General features: G+C 34.6%; 1 protein-coding gene across 3 annotated transcripts in view; it reads right to left on the minus strand.

The window, feature by feature from the left end:
• LOC142204076 (protocadherin gamma-B1-like) overlaps positions 1 to 15,916 on the minus strand; it is a 225,754-nt gene that overhangs the window by 200,554 nt on the left and 9,284 nt on the right. Inside the window, exon 1 of one of the 3 annotated variants that reach the window (XM_075275291.1) lies at positions 12,339 to 15,044. The exons of 1 other annotated variant lie outside the window; for it this stretch is intronic. In XM_075275291.1, the coding sequence (XP_075131392.1) occupies positions 12,339 to 14,765 (2,427 nt within the window). In that variant the 5' untranslated portion in view covers positions 14,766 to 15,044. Of the gene's footprint in view, positions 1 to 1,496; positions 4,142 to 12,338; positions 15,045 to 15,916 lie in introns of those variants that run through there. One more of the 3 variants, XM_075275301.1, reaches the window with a different exon arrangement.

The raw sequence follows: 15,916 nt of genomic DNA on the forward strand, positions 1-15,916 counted from the left end.
GCAAAAAGTTTGAGTTTTAAGATAAAGGTTTTATAAACTGTAAAGTTCTAATAAACTTTCAATAATCTATAGGATACACAATATCATTCACCCCATGTTAAGTAGAAGAGGTTGTGAAACTTCCAAGTTTATACAGTTTATGACCTTTTATAGTCGGCACACTTTCGATATGACAATCTTACATGAGAACCTTTTACAGTATTACTACATGTTTCTTTGAGAAGAAGTGCTTAACATATTCTGTAAAGAGGAAAAGTATGAAAGGACGTATCTGTAGCTATATATAATGGAAGGTTCTCTGAAAAGAACAAGTACACATGAAGACAATTCTATCAGTCTACGCATCTTATAAAATAATACACAATTGGGAGACTCCTCGTAGAGCTGGAACTTGGGGATTGCTACTTATCATACCGAAAAACATATATAATACACACATTTAACAAATTACATATCCCCCAAGTAACCTATCCACCATACCAATTTCGATTCTGTATGTTTTTAGCTATTATTCTCTTGTTACCTATTTATGGCCCTAAATTTTAAATAATCCATATATAAATAATAACTGAAAATTATAAAATCCATAAAATCCTTTTTCCTCATTAGTAAACAACTAAATTACATATTACATCACAATCTGCAAAAAAATCTTTCATTTTTGAAACCTTCCAAAAGTAAATGAGGTGCAGGTCCGACGTGAGTATCCGAATATTGTCAAGAACATTGGGACCTAAAACCCTGTTATAGTCTTGAGATTAGAAGACACATACACACCATAGACTTGAATGTTATATAAAAATTACAAACAAATCGATTTAATTAATATTTAATTAATTTTAAGGCAATTGTTTGCAATCTTGTATATCTTACATTGTGATTTTTCCCTCATTTTCACCAAAAACCTTATTAATATTGTTTTAATATCAGAGTCTTTAAAAATAGTCTATAGGATAAAATCTCTTTATTAACATTCATGATATAGAGGACTTGGTGTGTTTTTTTTATACCACTTTGTATTAAAGTCAAATATCTTACATCACTTAGCAAATCTGTAATAACCTCATGAATGCAGAAGTATGGGTATCTCTGATGTGGAGGCAAAGATGGGGTCTAACGTTGGATATTGTATTTGCACTATCTAGGTTCTGTTCAAGATCACTTTTATAACAAGTTAATTAAGTGTATTTTAGACCCTTCTATAGGTACATAGCTGAGATTTATTGGAAGAGAATGGTGCTCAAATACCATATACTACAAAGTGCCCAGTTGGTATCATCTCTTAGATACTTGCAATGCCGATTGAGTTAAAAAAACATCGTATAAGGTGCAAATAATTTCTCAATCATAAGTAAATTTGTAAAATTAGGCAAATATTATCTTAGTGGATACAACTCCGTCTTTGTTGTTATTGAAAAGGAATAGTTTATAATCAAAACATGGATTACACATCTAATAGAAAATCACAAAGCAAGCCAAAAGGTCCACCATCTTACCTGGTCATTGCTTGGAGAAGCTTCTTTAAAATTTTCAGTTCCCTGTTCCACATTATCGGCATCGATCAGGTTTTCCACAGGGACATTTCCATTTGGATTCATGTAAGTAAAGTCACCCTCAGCAGAATCTAATGCCACACAGACATTATAGGAGTACGGTAATGGTAATGTCCCATCACTGTACATGGAGAATGTCCTGGGGTCAATTGGAGGATACAGATTTGTAGTGAGAGAAGAGAAGGCAGCTGAGGGTTTGGGCTGCTTACATTTTGATATAATGACCACCATGACAGTTAATATAAAAAGTAAGGAAATAAGAGCAAGCGCAACCAGTAAGTATAACTGTAAGTTGTTCTGAGTTTCTTCATCTTTCACTTGATTGATGAGTTTAGGAACAACCTGTTGAAAGTCATCGGCAATAATAAGACTTAAGGTGGTTGTAGCAGAGAGAGCGGGATCTCCATTGTCCTTCACCATCACCACAACCTTGTAATTCAACACGTCCTTTTCCTGAAAGCTACGAGATGTTCTGATCTCACCCGTGTGCTCACTTATCACAAAATGAGCTGTGTCTGACACTTGTAGAAAGTGGTAAGAGAGCCAAGCATTATGTCCAGAGTCTGCATCCACTGCCACCACCTTAGTTATTAAAGAACCCGGCTCAGAGGCAAAAGGCACCATCTCAAACACAGCCGACCCACCAATATCTGCTGATGGGTACAAGATCTTTGGTGAATTATCATTCTGGTCTACTACATGGATAAGTAATGTAGCGTTGCTGCTCAGAGAGGGGGATCCATTGTCTGAGGCTGTGACTTCTATTATAAACTCCTTGTTCTGCTCATAGTCAAATGATCTTTGAGCGTAGAGAACCCCGGTCTCTATATTGATGGAGAGATAAGATGACATTGATAGAGGTTCTGTAATGGGGCTGGAAATTGTGTAAATGATTTTAGCATTGTCTCCAGTATCAGGATCTGAGGCTTGTATACTGAATATTGAGGCTCCTGGTAAATTGTTCTCTGGCACATAAGCCACAAAAGTAGATTTGACAAACATTGGTGGATTGTCATTGACATCTGATATCTCCAATCTAAGACTGTGTCTACTGGAAAGAGATGGAGATCCTCTATCTGTAGCAATAATGGTGATATTATAGGAAGATGTTTTCTCTCTGTCTATAGGAGTTTTTAGAACAAGTTTATAGTAATTTCCTAATGATAATAAGTCAAATGGAACATCTTCCAGTATTTGACAGTCAACATCTGCATTATCTCCAGAATCTTGATCATGAACCTCAATCAGAGCTATCATTGTTCCAGGTTTGGAGTCCTCAGGAATAGGAGAAGACAATGAGGTGAGGGCTATCTCAGGAGCATTGTCATTCACATCTAGCACCTCTACCAGTACCTTACAATGGGCTACAAGGCCTCCTCCATCCTTTGCTTCTATAGATAGCTCATAATTCTTTGTTACCTCAAAGTCTAAGCTTCCATTGATTTTGATTTCTCCAGTTTTTGAGTTGATACTAAATATTACTGTGTTTTGGATTTTTTCAGATGTTTTAAAAAAAGAATATGTGATCTCAGCATTGACTCCTTCATCACTGTCAGTTGCATTTACTATGATCACTGTAGAATTAACTGGGACATTCTCCTTTAAAGACACCTTATACATATCTTGGGTAAATATAGGGGCATTGTCATTGACGTCTGTAACAATTATCTTTAGTAATGTTGTACCAGACTTGATAGGATTTCCTCCATCCAATGCTGTTAGTATTAATTCATGAGTGTCTTGTGTCTCTCGATCTAATGGTTTCTCTAGAACCAATTCTGGAAATTTACTCCCATCTGTCCTGATATTCTCAGTGAGTGTAAAATACTGGTTATCACTGAGCTTGTATGTCTGCACTGAATTACTACCAAGATCTGGGTCTCCTGCACTTTTTAGAGCAAATTTTGTTCCTGGTGTTGCAGATTCAATTATTTCTGATATAATTTTATCAGAAAAAAACTGCGGAGAATTATCATTTATATCCTGAATGTCAATCTTGATCATAAAAATATTTAATGGGTTTTCAATCACAACATCAAATGTTAGGAAACAAGAAGATTCTGCCTCACACAATGTCTCTCTGTCTATCCTGTCTTTAATATACAGATTCCCATTATCCTTATTTACATAGAAATATCTCTCTGAAGCTCTGGATACAATCCTCAGTTTTCTAGATGAGAGCTGCTTAATATCTAATCCAAGGTCATCTGCAATATTTGCTATAACAGAGTCTTTCCTCATTTCTTCTACAATAGAATAATGAATCTGCCCAGAGACTGAATGACACAGCCAAGACAATAAGAGAGAGATTGTTACTTGCCATCTGAATCCTTTGCAGCCCTGTATAAGAAGTTCCATCTTCTCCTTCCTCTGTAATTATTTCCAGTGAGTATCCAGAATGTCATCCAATGCCAGTGTTAAATACAAAACTAATAATATCTTTAATTCTCTTCTTAATTTTATCCTTAGATCCTGTGTCTGGGAGAATCCAGAAGATGGCTGACGTTGTCTTTGCAGAAGAGGATGTGTCTGTTGAAAATTGCTAGTGGATTTCAAGTTCTGAATTTTCTCCTTTCTGGTTATATAGCGGCGCTCAGAGGTGAAAATACAGAATTGCAATGTCTGTGTTTTATTGTTTAAGGTATCAACTTGAAATTGTGAAAATTCTTTATTTTATTAACATTATTCTTTACAATTTAATTTACTTTTGTATTTCTTTGCTGATATTATTATGTGCAATTTTTACCCCAACAATGAATTGGCTTTAGGAACCATAAAACACAGAGAAATATATTTTTTCCTTATCTTTTTATTTTATAAAGAAGTATAATATATGAAAAACATTAAATACTGTATAAGTCATGCTAATCCGAATATATAGGAAAGCACAATGTTAGATATAGGAATTTCAGATTTGTGATTTTTTTTTTTTTATAAATAGCATTTTCTTATCCAGAGTAGAATAATAGAACAATAGAATATATGGTGGTAATAGCAATAAAATAATCAAGGACATCTACACATCTTCAGATAGTAATCTCATCACATATATACATAGGTTAGATGATGGATTTAATGTCCATAGATACAATTTAACTGCTGTGGGTATGATGAATAATAAAATAGCAAATCTTACAGCTATAGGTAAATGAACTATATGAAGATATTAAATTGGTAGACAACACAGGACTATGTTAGCAATCTTCTATCAGACTATAGTAGGGACTGTGATCTAGTTTTCAACAACCAGTTGGGAAGTCCCATATAACAGGCAGATAAAAAAAGACTGGAGAAATTGGTGAGGCTGAGGTCGCTACATTTAGGGACACCCCAGCTAACCAGCTTCTCAATCACAGTGGAGGGGAGACAATTGGAGAATTTGGTATCGAAGATGTAGAAACTCAAACCAACCGCTAAGCAACATAATAATATCACAACAAAGTAGTTTCAGGGGCAAGTGGTAATACAGAAGTGGTCGCAGATCCTTCCTAGAAAATACTATATACTATAGGTGATGGCAATTCAATAATCTTAAGCAAGGGGAAGTAAAAAAAAACGGTCTGTCAAATGCAATTGTCACTGTATAAGCATGAGTGGGCACATGTGGAGGACAGGTGACGACAACTCATTTACCATACCTGGTGTATTAATGTTGGAATACAAGTCACTACTATAGCATAACATTTCTATTCTATCTCATTCTATTCTAGGATATCTTTAACTTAGATATCTAATTTTGACAACCTAATGTTGCTTCATCTATAGATATACAAAAGATATGATGACTTTCCTCTGAATATTCTGTAGAAAATTCTAAAATAACAGGACCCTTGGGTAATGCACAGCAATGTCGGAACATCATATGTCGAAAATGACGAATTAAAGAATGTTACTCACAAAATCAACCAATCCCTCTCCATAGGATTAAGGATGAGTTATAGATTGGTAGGGGTCAAACCACTAGCCCCCCAAGCAATCCAGAGAATGAGGCTGCTTTACATCCTAGCCTATAAGGAACAGTGGTCATGCAGAAGGTGGTTCTTTGCTCCATTCATTTTAATAGAATCTTTGATGGTCATCAAAATAAATAGAATGGCGGTGTAAAACCACAACTTTATTTAGGTGCCCCCACTGATCTGCATTTTATTACCTATTTTGTAAAAAGGATAGATTAATTTTACGTGCATAGCATTTTAATTGAAAGATGGAACTGTCAACATTAGGTAGACTCAGAAATTACCTTTACACAACCATTAGTCACTTACACATGTCTGTACCTATTGATAGTTGAGCTTGGACTAGAACTTATAGAACTCATGTTGGAAGATAATTAACAATCAACAACATTAATAATACGATTGATCTGTTCTTAGTTTTCTGGGTATGGTTAAACAAACTGTAACATTGATCCTTGTTATAAACGTCCTTATCTTTTTTGGGAAAACCACACAGTCCGTCCAATATACAGGAGCCATTTTCAATTTAAATCTGACAACATTCTGCAGAACTTTAACTGTGACAATTGTGGGTAATATTTCTACTGTTTTCCTTTAGATACCTGTATGTTTTCTACTGAAAAGTCAAGAAATACTTTATTTTTAACTTGTACTGTAGACTTTGTAAAAGACGTCAGAGTCCAAAATCAGAAACAAATGGAGATTTGATTTGATTGAAACCATTTTGGGTTTTGTTGGTGCATAGCTCTTTAAGGGCTTTTGCTCATTTCTTACCCTAAAAAGCTATATGATAAACCTTACTAGATATCAATCTATGATTTGCAGATAATAGATACTGTATAAAGTCATTAGTAAAATTCCATGAAAACACAACTACTGAAAGTAATTCTAAACATTACCATGTATAGATTTTATAGAACTTCATGTAGCATGAAGAAAATGTCTTACCTGTTCATTGCCTAGAGAATCTTTGGCCCCTTGTTCCACATTATCGGCATCAATCAGGTTTTCCACAGGAACATTTCCATTTGGATTCATGTAAGTAAAGTCGCCCTCAGCAGAATCTAATGCCACACAGACATTATAGGAGTACGGTAATGGTAATGTCCCATCACTGTACATGGAGAATGTCCTGGGGTCAATTGGAGGATACAGATTTGTAGTGAGAGAAGAGAAGGCAGCTGAGGGTTTGGGCTGCTTACATTTTGATATAATGACCACCATGACAGTCAATATAAAAAGTAAGGAAATGAGAGCAAGTGCGACCAGTAAGTATAACTGTAAGTTGTTCTGAGTTTCTTCATCTTTCACTTGATTGTTGAGTTTAGGAACAACCTGTTGAAAGTCATCGGCAATAATAAGACTTAAGGTGGTTGTAGCAGAGAGAGCGGGATCTCCATTGTCCTTCACCATCACCACAACCTTGTAATTCAACACGTCCTTTTCCTGAAAGCTACGAGATGTTCTGATCTCACCTGTGTGCTCACTTATCACAAAATGGGCTGTGTCTGACACTTGTAGAAAGTGGTAAGAGAGCCAAGCATTATGTCCAGAGTCTGCATCCACTGCCACCACCTTAGTTATTAAAGAACCCGGCTCAGAGGCAAAAGGCACCATCTCAAACACAGCCGAGCCACCAATATCTGCTGATGGGTACAAGATCTTTGGTGAATTATCATTCTGGTCTACTACATGGATAAGTAATGTAGCGTTGCTGCTCAGAGAGGGGGATCCATTGTCTGAGGCTGTGACTTCTATTATAAACTCCTTGTTCTGCTCATAGTCAAATGATCTTTGAGCATAGAGAACCCCGGTCTCTATATTGATGGAGAGATAAGATGACATTGATAGAGGTTCTGTAATGGGGCTGGAAATTGTGTAAATGATTTTAGCATTGTCTCCAGTATCAGGATCTGAGGCTTGTATACTGAATATTGAGGCTCCTGGTAAATTGTTCTCTGGCACATAAGCCACAAAAGTAGATTTGGCAAATATTGGTGGATTATCATTGACATCTAAAATCTCCAATCTAAGACTGTGTCTACTGGAAAGAGATGGAGATCCTCTATCTGTAGCAATAATGGTGATATTATAAGAAGATATTTTCTCTCTGTCTATAGCAGTTTGCAAAACTAGTTTATAGTAATTTTCTAATATTAATAGGTTAAAGGGAACATCCTCCAGTATTTGACAGTCAACATCTGCATTTTCTCCAGAATCTTTATCACGAACCTCAATCAGAGCTATCATTGTTCCAGGTTTGGAGTCCTCAGGAATAGGAGAAGACAATGAGGTGAGGGATATCTCAGGAGCATTGTCATTTACATCAGTCACCTCTACCACCACCTTACAATGGGCTACAAGGCCTCCTCCATCCTTTGCCTGTACAGACATTTCATAACTCTTTATTACTTCAAAGTCTAAGTTTCCATTGATCTTGATCTCTCCAGTATTTGGGTTGATACTAAATATTCCTGTGTGATGGATATTTCCAGATGTCTTGACAAAAGAATATGTGATCTGTGCATTCACTCCTTCATCACTGTCAGTTGCATTTAATATGATCACTGTTGAATTAACTGGAACATTCTCCTTTAAGGTGACCTTATAAATATGTTGGGTAAATATAGGGGCATTGTCATTGGCATCTATAACAATTATCTTTAGTAATGTTGTACCAGACTTGATAGGATTTCCTCCATCCAATGCTGTTAGTATTAATTCATGAGTGTCTTGTGTCTCTCGATCTAATGGTTTCTCTAGAACAAGCTCTAGAAATTTACTCCCATCTGTTCTGCTATTCTCAGTGAGTGTAAAATACTGGTTATCACTGAGCTTGTATGTCTGCACTGAATTACTACCAAGATCTGGATCTTCTGCACTATGTAAAGCAAATTTTGAGCCTGGTGATGCAAATTCAATTATTTCTAAATTAATTTTATTGGGAAAAAACTGCGGAGAATTATCATTTATATCTTGAATCTCAATTTTGATTTTAAAAATATTCAAAGGATTTTCCACCACAGCATCAAATGTTAGGAAACAAGAAGCTTCTTCCCCACACAATGTCTCTCTGTCTATCCTGTCCTTAATATACAGATTCCCATTATCCAGATTTACATAGAAATATCTCTCTGAATCTCTGGATACAATCCTCAGTTTTCTAGATGAGAGCTGCTTAATATCTAATCCCAGGTCATCTGCAATATTTGCTATAACAGAGTCTTTCCTCATTTCTTCTACAATAGAATAATGAATCTGCCCAGAGACTGAATAATACAGATAATGGAATAAGACATAGATTACTTGCCATCTGATTCCTTTGCAGCCCTGTATAGGAGGTTGCTTCTTATCCATTCTCAGTGATTCTTTTCTTTGAATATCCAGTAATTCTTTGTCATCCAAAGGAAATCTTAATCAAGAAATATTAATAATATCTGTAATTCTCTATTTCAGTTGTATCCTTAGCTCAGTTTCCAGGAGAATCCAGAAAATGGTTGTGTTTCATTCTGCAGATCAGCAATGGCTATGGAAGAACAAAACACCAGTGCTTTTCCAGTTCTGCATTTATTCTCCTTAGTGGTTAAACAGCGGCGCTCAGAGGAGAAAACATAGAATTGCAATGTCTTTATATTAGTATTTTAGATATATTAACTCAGATTTATTAGACTCATATATTTACTGAAATTTTTGACACATTTTTAATTTATTGATACATTTTATTTTCTTTATATTTTATGTTGTTAGTTTGTCTATTTTTTCATATTATAACAATTAAAACAATTACATGTCAGAGAGATAGAAAGTTAGAATTAGGTAGTTAGATTATGGTTTTAAGATACCTAAGTCTTAGATATCCACTGTATAAATTTGGGTTTGAGGAATAATAAAGAAAAATAAAACATATAATTAAAGAATCAAAATGTAATTTAATCTAAGCAAAAAAACTGATAAATTTGTGGATATCTGGAAAGTTTTCTTTTTATTATATTCAATTTGGAGAAATAGCAAAAAACATTCAGGTATAAAAGGAAAAGTATGTGTACCCAAAATAATACTAGGAGCAAACTGATAATATTCCCCAACACATAGCATGAAAAATTAGGATAATGTTACAGAGAAATAAATCTAGAATAAAACAATTCAATGATGGGTTTAAGATGCTAAAGTTTTGGACACTTACTACACAAGTTTGGTTCTGAGAAATAATAAAGAATCAACTGTTATAAATCTAAGAAAGTAAACTAATAATTTTGTCAAAATTTTGTTGGTTTCCTCTATAATTGATTAAATATTGCAAAATAATAAAATTCAGTAAGCCATCAAAAAGAACAGTACATGTACCCAGAATAATATTGTAGATAAAAAGATAAAGCACCCCAACCAATGGGATTAAAAATTAAGATGATTCCGCAAATTGTAGAAAACACTTGAAGAGCCACTGGACCCAAACAATATAAGTACAAGAAATGTAGCCTTATAGCCTATTCACACACATGACAGCGATGGGGAGATAAGTTGTTAGGTATACCCTATAATAATGGCCATACAGCTGAAGACCACGAAACTCTAAAAACACCCAAGAGCAACAGGAAACTGTTTTTGTAGGAACTTCTGACAAGAAGATGAAACATGGCAGGCAGGTGTTTCAGATATCTATGGACAATCCTTGTGTCAAATAACTACAACAACTATGAACACATGAATAGAGAAATACTGGTTAAGCTTTTGCTACTCTTCAGGAAGACAGCGAGCTGGAATATCAGTTGGTTAAAATTTTTCTGGGTGACCAGCTACAAAGGTCTTCAGTAATATAAGAGCAGTGATCTTCAGGGCAAATTATGGAGCAATTTTGGAAGTGTACATAGTGAAAACTTCAGGATTATAGCGAAGAAATCATTAATTAGGCCATGTCTGGCCTAAAGCACCACAAGTCTTAGTTCACTTCATATTGGGAATGGGTGAGGATGGAAGACATGGGCCATGAAATAAAGGAACTAGAAGGCTAATACTGTATTATATAGAATAAACCATATCTGCAGAAACTGAGTGATGGATGATAATGTCTTATTTTTGTGAATTTTTCATATACATATATATCTTATTGTACTGATCGGAGAAGCTTTCTCTATTGTGACTTCAAATATAAGTTTTTGATATCTGTAGAGATATAGGGAAAGATATAGTAAAATGGTCATTATATTATAGATATAGAAATTATTAAGCAAATAGTAAATGGAACCGGCAGATATGAGATAATGGTCTAAAAAAATCTCTTTCATCCAATTTTCTTCCATGTTATGGTTGAGCTCCTGCCTTTTGTTATCATACATACATCGTTATCATACAACTAGAACCCATTTTGGAAGATATTTGCATAATGGCTAACATGGTAGATTAGAATAGGCCTTTAAGTTTTCCAGGTTTTGGCTATGGTTAAACTGTAACAATAATCCTCGAGATACAATAATGATTCTCATATTGTTTAGGAAACAAAACCATCCTGTATCCAGTATGACGAGCTCTGGTTCTGAAACAGACCAATTACAGACACTCTTCATAGTGTATTGGAAATATTACATGATAATCAAACATCTTTCATACCATGTATACACCTAGCTGATGAAATACTATGTGCCAAACTTCCAATGAAAAAATGTTGAATAAACATCTTGAAACTGAAATAACAACACGCAAAATTGTTGCTTTCAAGATTTTATAAAATTCTATTTCAATTAATGCATGAAACTATGTGTCCTATACACATTGCGCCAACAATCGGAAAATCAAGTTTCGGCTAAGGAACAGATCTGTATAAGTCAAGTCAATAGAAATATAATACTTAAAAACATTTAAAAATTCTGCTAACTTAATAACCCTTTAAAGATAGTATTTTACCCAAATTGTTTTTCTTAGGTTCTTTACCTTATCTTTACTAAAAAACAAAAAAAATGTTATACTCTAATTTGTAAAAGAAAGATTATTAGTTAGTAGAAAGAACTAAGCCTACCAACCAAGCCACTATAAGAAAATCATGGCTGAATTTCTAACCAAAGAAAGTTCTTACATTCATGATTGTGTCCATTGCCTATTGAAACAAAAGATTGTCACCACTAAACTGATTAGAGAAAATCTTTAAAATTGCAAATTTAAAAAATGTAAATTTGCAAAATTGTTCAACATTTAGTTGTCTACAAATTTAAATATAGTTTTGTTAATAATAATAATAATAATAATAATAATAATAATAATAATAGAATTAAAGAATTGGATCCATGAATAAAATCTGCTCTATTGGAAAAAAAAAAAAAAACTAAAGCAAATTTATCTGCTCATTTTAATCCTACAATGAGATCTACTTAACATTACTATGGTAACACATTTTATCAACCAAACCATCTTTGCTCATGTTTGTTGGAATTACATTAATTCTTGGATAACATGTAAATAATTTGCATGTCCATTATTAAATGACATCAAAATCTGTCCTGGTATCATTGTAGACATAAAATGTATAACCATTAAGTTCAGTTGGATAATCCATGAACGGACCCATACAATATAGTAGCAAATATTAACTTCAAAGTCAACGCAAAAGTAAGTTGTATTCTGTTGGACTTTTGGGATCTTGGTTTATTAAGGACCCATTAAAATGTCAGAGTTGCAGTCCACCATGGGATTCTTCCCTACTTTGTTGAGACAGTCTATATATGCTAAAATGTATTTATTTAAAAAATAGTATATGGTATTATAAAACAACAAGATATAAAGGTATAAAATGACATCCATAAAGTAAAATGAAAGTATAATTGTCTAAAAGAGTACCAACCTGGTCAGTGCTTGGAGAAGCTTTTTTGAAATTTCCAGTTCCTTGTTCCACATTATCGGCATCGATCAGGTTTTCCACAGGGACATTTCCATTTGGATTCATATAAGTAAAATCGCCCTCAGCAGAATCTAATGCCACACAGACATTATAGGAGTACGGTAATGGTAATGTCCCATCACTGTACATGGAGAATGTCCTGGGGTCAATTGGAGGATACAGATTCGTAGTGAGAGAAGAGAAGGCTGCTGAGGGTTTGGGCTGCTTACATTTTGATATAATGACCACCATGACAGTCAATATAAAAAGTAAGGAAATGAGAGCAAGTGCGACCAGTAAGTATAACTGTAAGTTGTTCTGAGTTTCTTCATCTTTCACTTGATTGTTGAGTTTAGGAACAACCTGTTGAAAGTCATCGGCAATAATAAGACTTAAGGTGGTTGTAGCAGAGAGAGCGGGATCTCCATTGTCCTTCACCATCACCACAACCTTGCAATTCAACACGTCCTTTTCCTGAAAGCTACGAGATGTTCTGATCTCACCTGTGTGCTCACTTATCACAAAATGAGCTGTGTCTGGCACTTGTAGAAAGTGGTAAGAGAGCCAAGCATTATGTCCAGAGTCTGCATCCACTGCTACCACCTTAGTTATTAAAGAACCCGGCTCAGAGGCAAAAGGCACCATCTCAAACACAGCCGAGCCACCAATATCTGCTGATGGGTACAAGATCTTTGGTGAATTATCATTCTGGTCTACTACATGGATAAGTAATGTCGCATTGCTGCTCAGAGAGGGGGATCCATTGTCTGAGGCTGTGACTTCTATTATAAACTCCTTGTTCTGCTCATAGTCAAATGATCTTTGAGCATAGAGAACCCCGGTTTCTATATTGATGGAGAGATAAGATGACATTGATAGAGGTTCTGTAATGGGGCTGGAAATTGTGTAAATGATTTTAGCATTGTCTCCCGTATCAGGATCTGAGGCTTGTATACTGAATATTGAGGCTCCTGGTAAATTGTTTTCTGGAACATAAGCCACAAAAGTAGATTTGGCAAATATTGGTGGATTATCATTGACATCTGATATCTCCAATCTAAGACTGCGTCTACTGGAAAGAGGTGGAAATCCTCTATCTGTAGCTATAATGGTGATATTATAAGAAGATGTTTTCTCTCTGTCTAAAGTAGTTTGTAAAACAAGTTTATAGTATTTTTCTAATGACAATAAATCAAAGGGAACATCCTCCAGAATTTGACAGTCAATATCTGCATTATCTCCAGAATCTTGATCATGGACTTCAATCAGAGCTATCATTGTTCCAGATTTAGAGTCCTCAGGAATAGGAGTAGACAATGAGGTGAGGGATATCTCAGGAGCATTATCGTTCACATCAGTCACCTCTACCAGTACCTTACAATGGGCTACAAGGCCTCCTCCATCCTTTGCTTCTATAGATAGCTCAAAGTTCTTTGTTACTTCAAAATCTAAACTTCCATTGATTTTAATTTCTCCGGTTTTTGGGTTGATGCTGAATATTCCTGTGTGATCAACGTTTTCCAATGTTTTAATTAAAGCATAGGTGATCTCTGCATTGACTCCTTCATCACTGTCAGTTGCATTTAATATTATCAGTGTAGAATTAACTGGAACATTCTCCTTTAAGGACACCTTATACATATCTTGAGTAAATATAGGGGCGTTGTCATTGGCATCTATAACCATTATCTTTAGTAATGTTGTACCAGACTTGATAGGATTTCCTCCATCCAATGCTGTTAGTATTAATTCATGAGTGTCTTGTGTCTCTCGATCTAATGGTTTCTCTAGAACAAGTTCTGGAAATTTACTCCCATCTGTTCTGACATTCTCAGTGAGTGTAAAATACTGGTTATCACTGAGCTTGTATGTCTGCACTGAATTACTACCAAGATCTGGGTCTCCTGCACTTTTTAGAGCAAATCTTGCTCCTGGTGATGTCAATTCAATTATTTCTAAATTAATTTTATCAGGAAAAAACTGCGGAGAATTATCATTTATATCCTGAATCTCAATTTTGGTTTTAAAAATATTCAAAGGATTTTCTACCACAGCATCAAATGTTAAGAAACAAGAAGCTTCTGCCCCACACAATGTCTCTCTGTCTATCCTGTCCTTAATATACAGATTCCCATTATCCTTATTTACATAGAAATATCTCTCTGAAGCTCTGGATACAATCCTCAGTTTTCTAGATGAGAGCTGCTTAATATCTAATCCAAGGTCATCTGCAATATTTGCTATAACAGAGTCTTTCCTCATTTCTTCTACAATAGAATAATGAATCTGCCCAGAGACTGAATGACACAGCCAAGACAATAAGAGAGATATTACTTGCCATCTGATTCCTTTGTTGCCTTGTTTAGGAGGTTTCTTCTTGTCCATCTTCATTGATTATTTCTTGAGAATATCCAGAATGTCATCCAATGCTAATGTCAAGCACAAAATATTAATGAAATCTGTAATTCCAATAAATTGTATCCTTATATCTGTGTCCAGGAGAATCCGGAAGATGGCTGTGGTTGTTTTTGCAGATCAGCAATGGATGTGTCGGAGGAAACGATATACCAGTGGATTTCCAGTTCTGCATTTTTCTCCTTTCTGGTTAAATAGCGGCGCTCAGAGGTGAAAATACAGAATTGCAATGACTTTATTTTATTTTTGAAGCTACAAACTTGGAATTGTTAGAATTTGTCTCTTTTATAGTTTAAAATAGATTTGGCTTTTATCTCTTTGCCTATATTATTATGGCCAATTTTTAGAATGATGTTTAACCCAGAGGAAAAGATTTTACTTTGTTCTTTTATTTTTTGAAGAAGTATATTATATGAATAATTATAAATATTGTATAAGTCAGAGTAATCACTATATAGAGTAAAGCACAAAGTTTGATACATACATTGTAATTGCTGGAAATGTTTCGTTGTTTTTTTTTAAATTAAAATGGCACATTCTTATCTAGAGTGTTTAGAATAGTAGACTAATAGAATATATGGGATACTAACAATTAAAGAAATAAGGACATTTACATTTCTTCCACTAGTAAACATGTCAGAGAGAAAAAAAACTATAGTTTAATAAGATGGTTAGATGTTACATTTATTATCCCTAATTAACATATAACTGCGTAAGTTGGAATTGAAATCCAAGGTAACTCATTCGTATTAAGAGACAGGTGTACCATCGAAATGCTTATATGAAAACATGAAAAATCATAATTGCAAGTTAAAATGAGAGGAGCAATCTCTAGAAAGTTAAATTAAAGTTCACGAGTATAATGGTGGGTGACATAATAGGACATATTAGAAGACCAATGTGGTAGAACAGTTATGTTCAGTTACAGAATTTGGACATGCCAGTGCTGGAATAGAGAAAAGTTTATCCCATAGAACCAGCAAGACCACAAGGAACCTCTGAAAACTCCAAAAAGTAAACCAGGTTGAAAGACTATGGCAACTTGTCCATTTTATAGCGGTACAGTAAGTACTGTTTGATCTAAAAAGAACAAACATCACAACCAGAGAGAGTTCAAGCTCTCTATT

Source organism: Leptodactylus fuscus, chromosome 5, assembly GCF_031893055.1.
Source record: "Leptodactylus fuscus isolate aLepFus1 chromosome 5, aLepFus1.hap2, whole genome shotgun sequence".
Taxonomy (NCBI): domain Eukaryota; kingdom Metazoa; phylum Chordata; class Amphibia; order Anura; family Leptodactylidae; genus Leptodactylus; species Leptodactylus fuscus.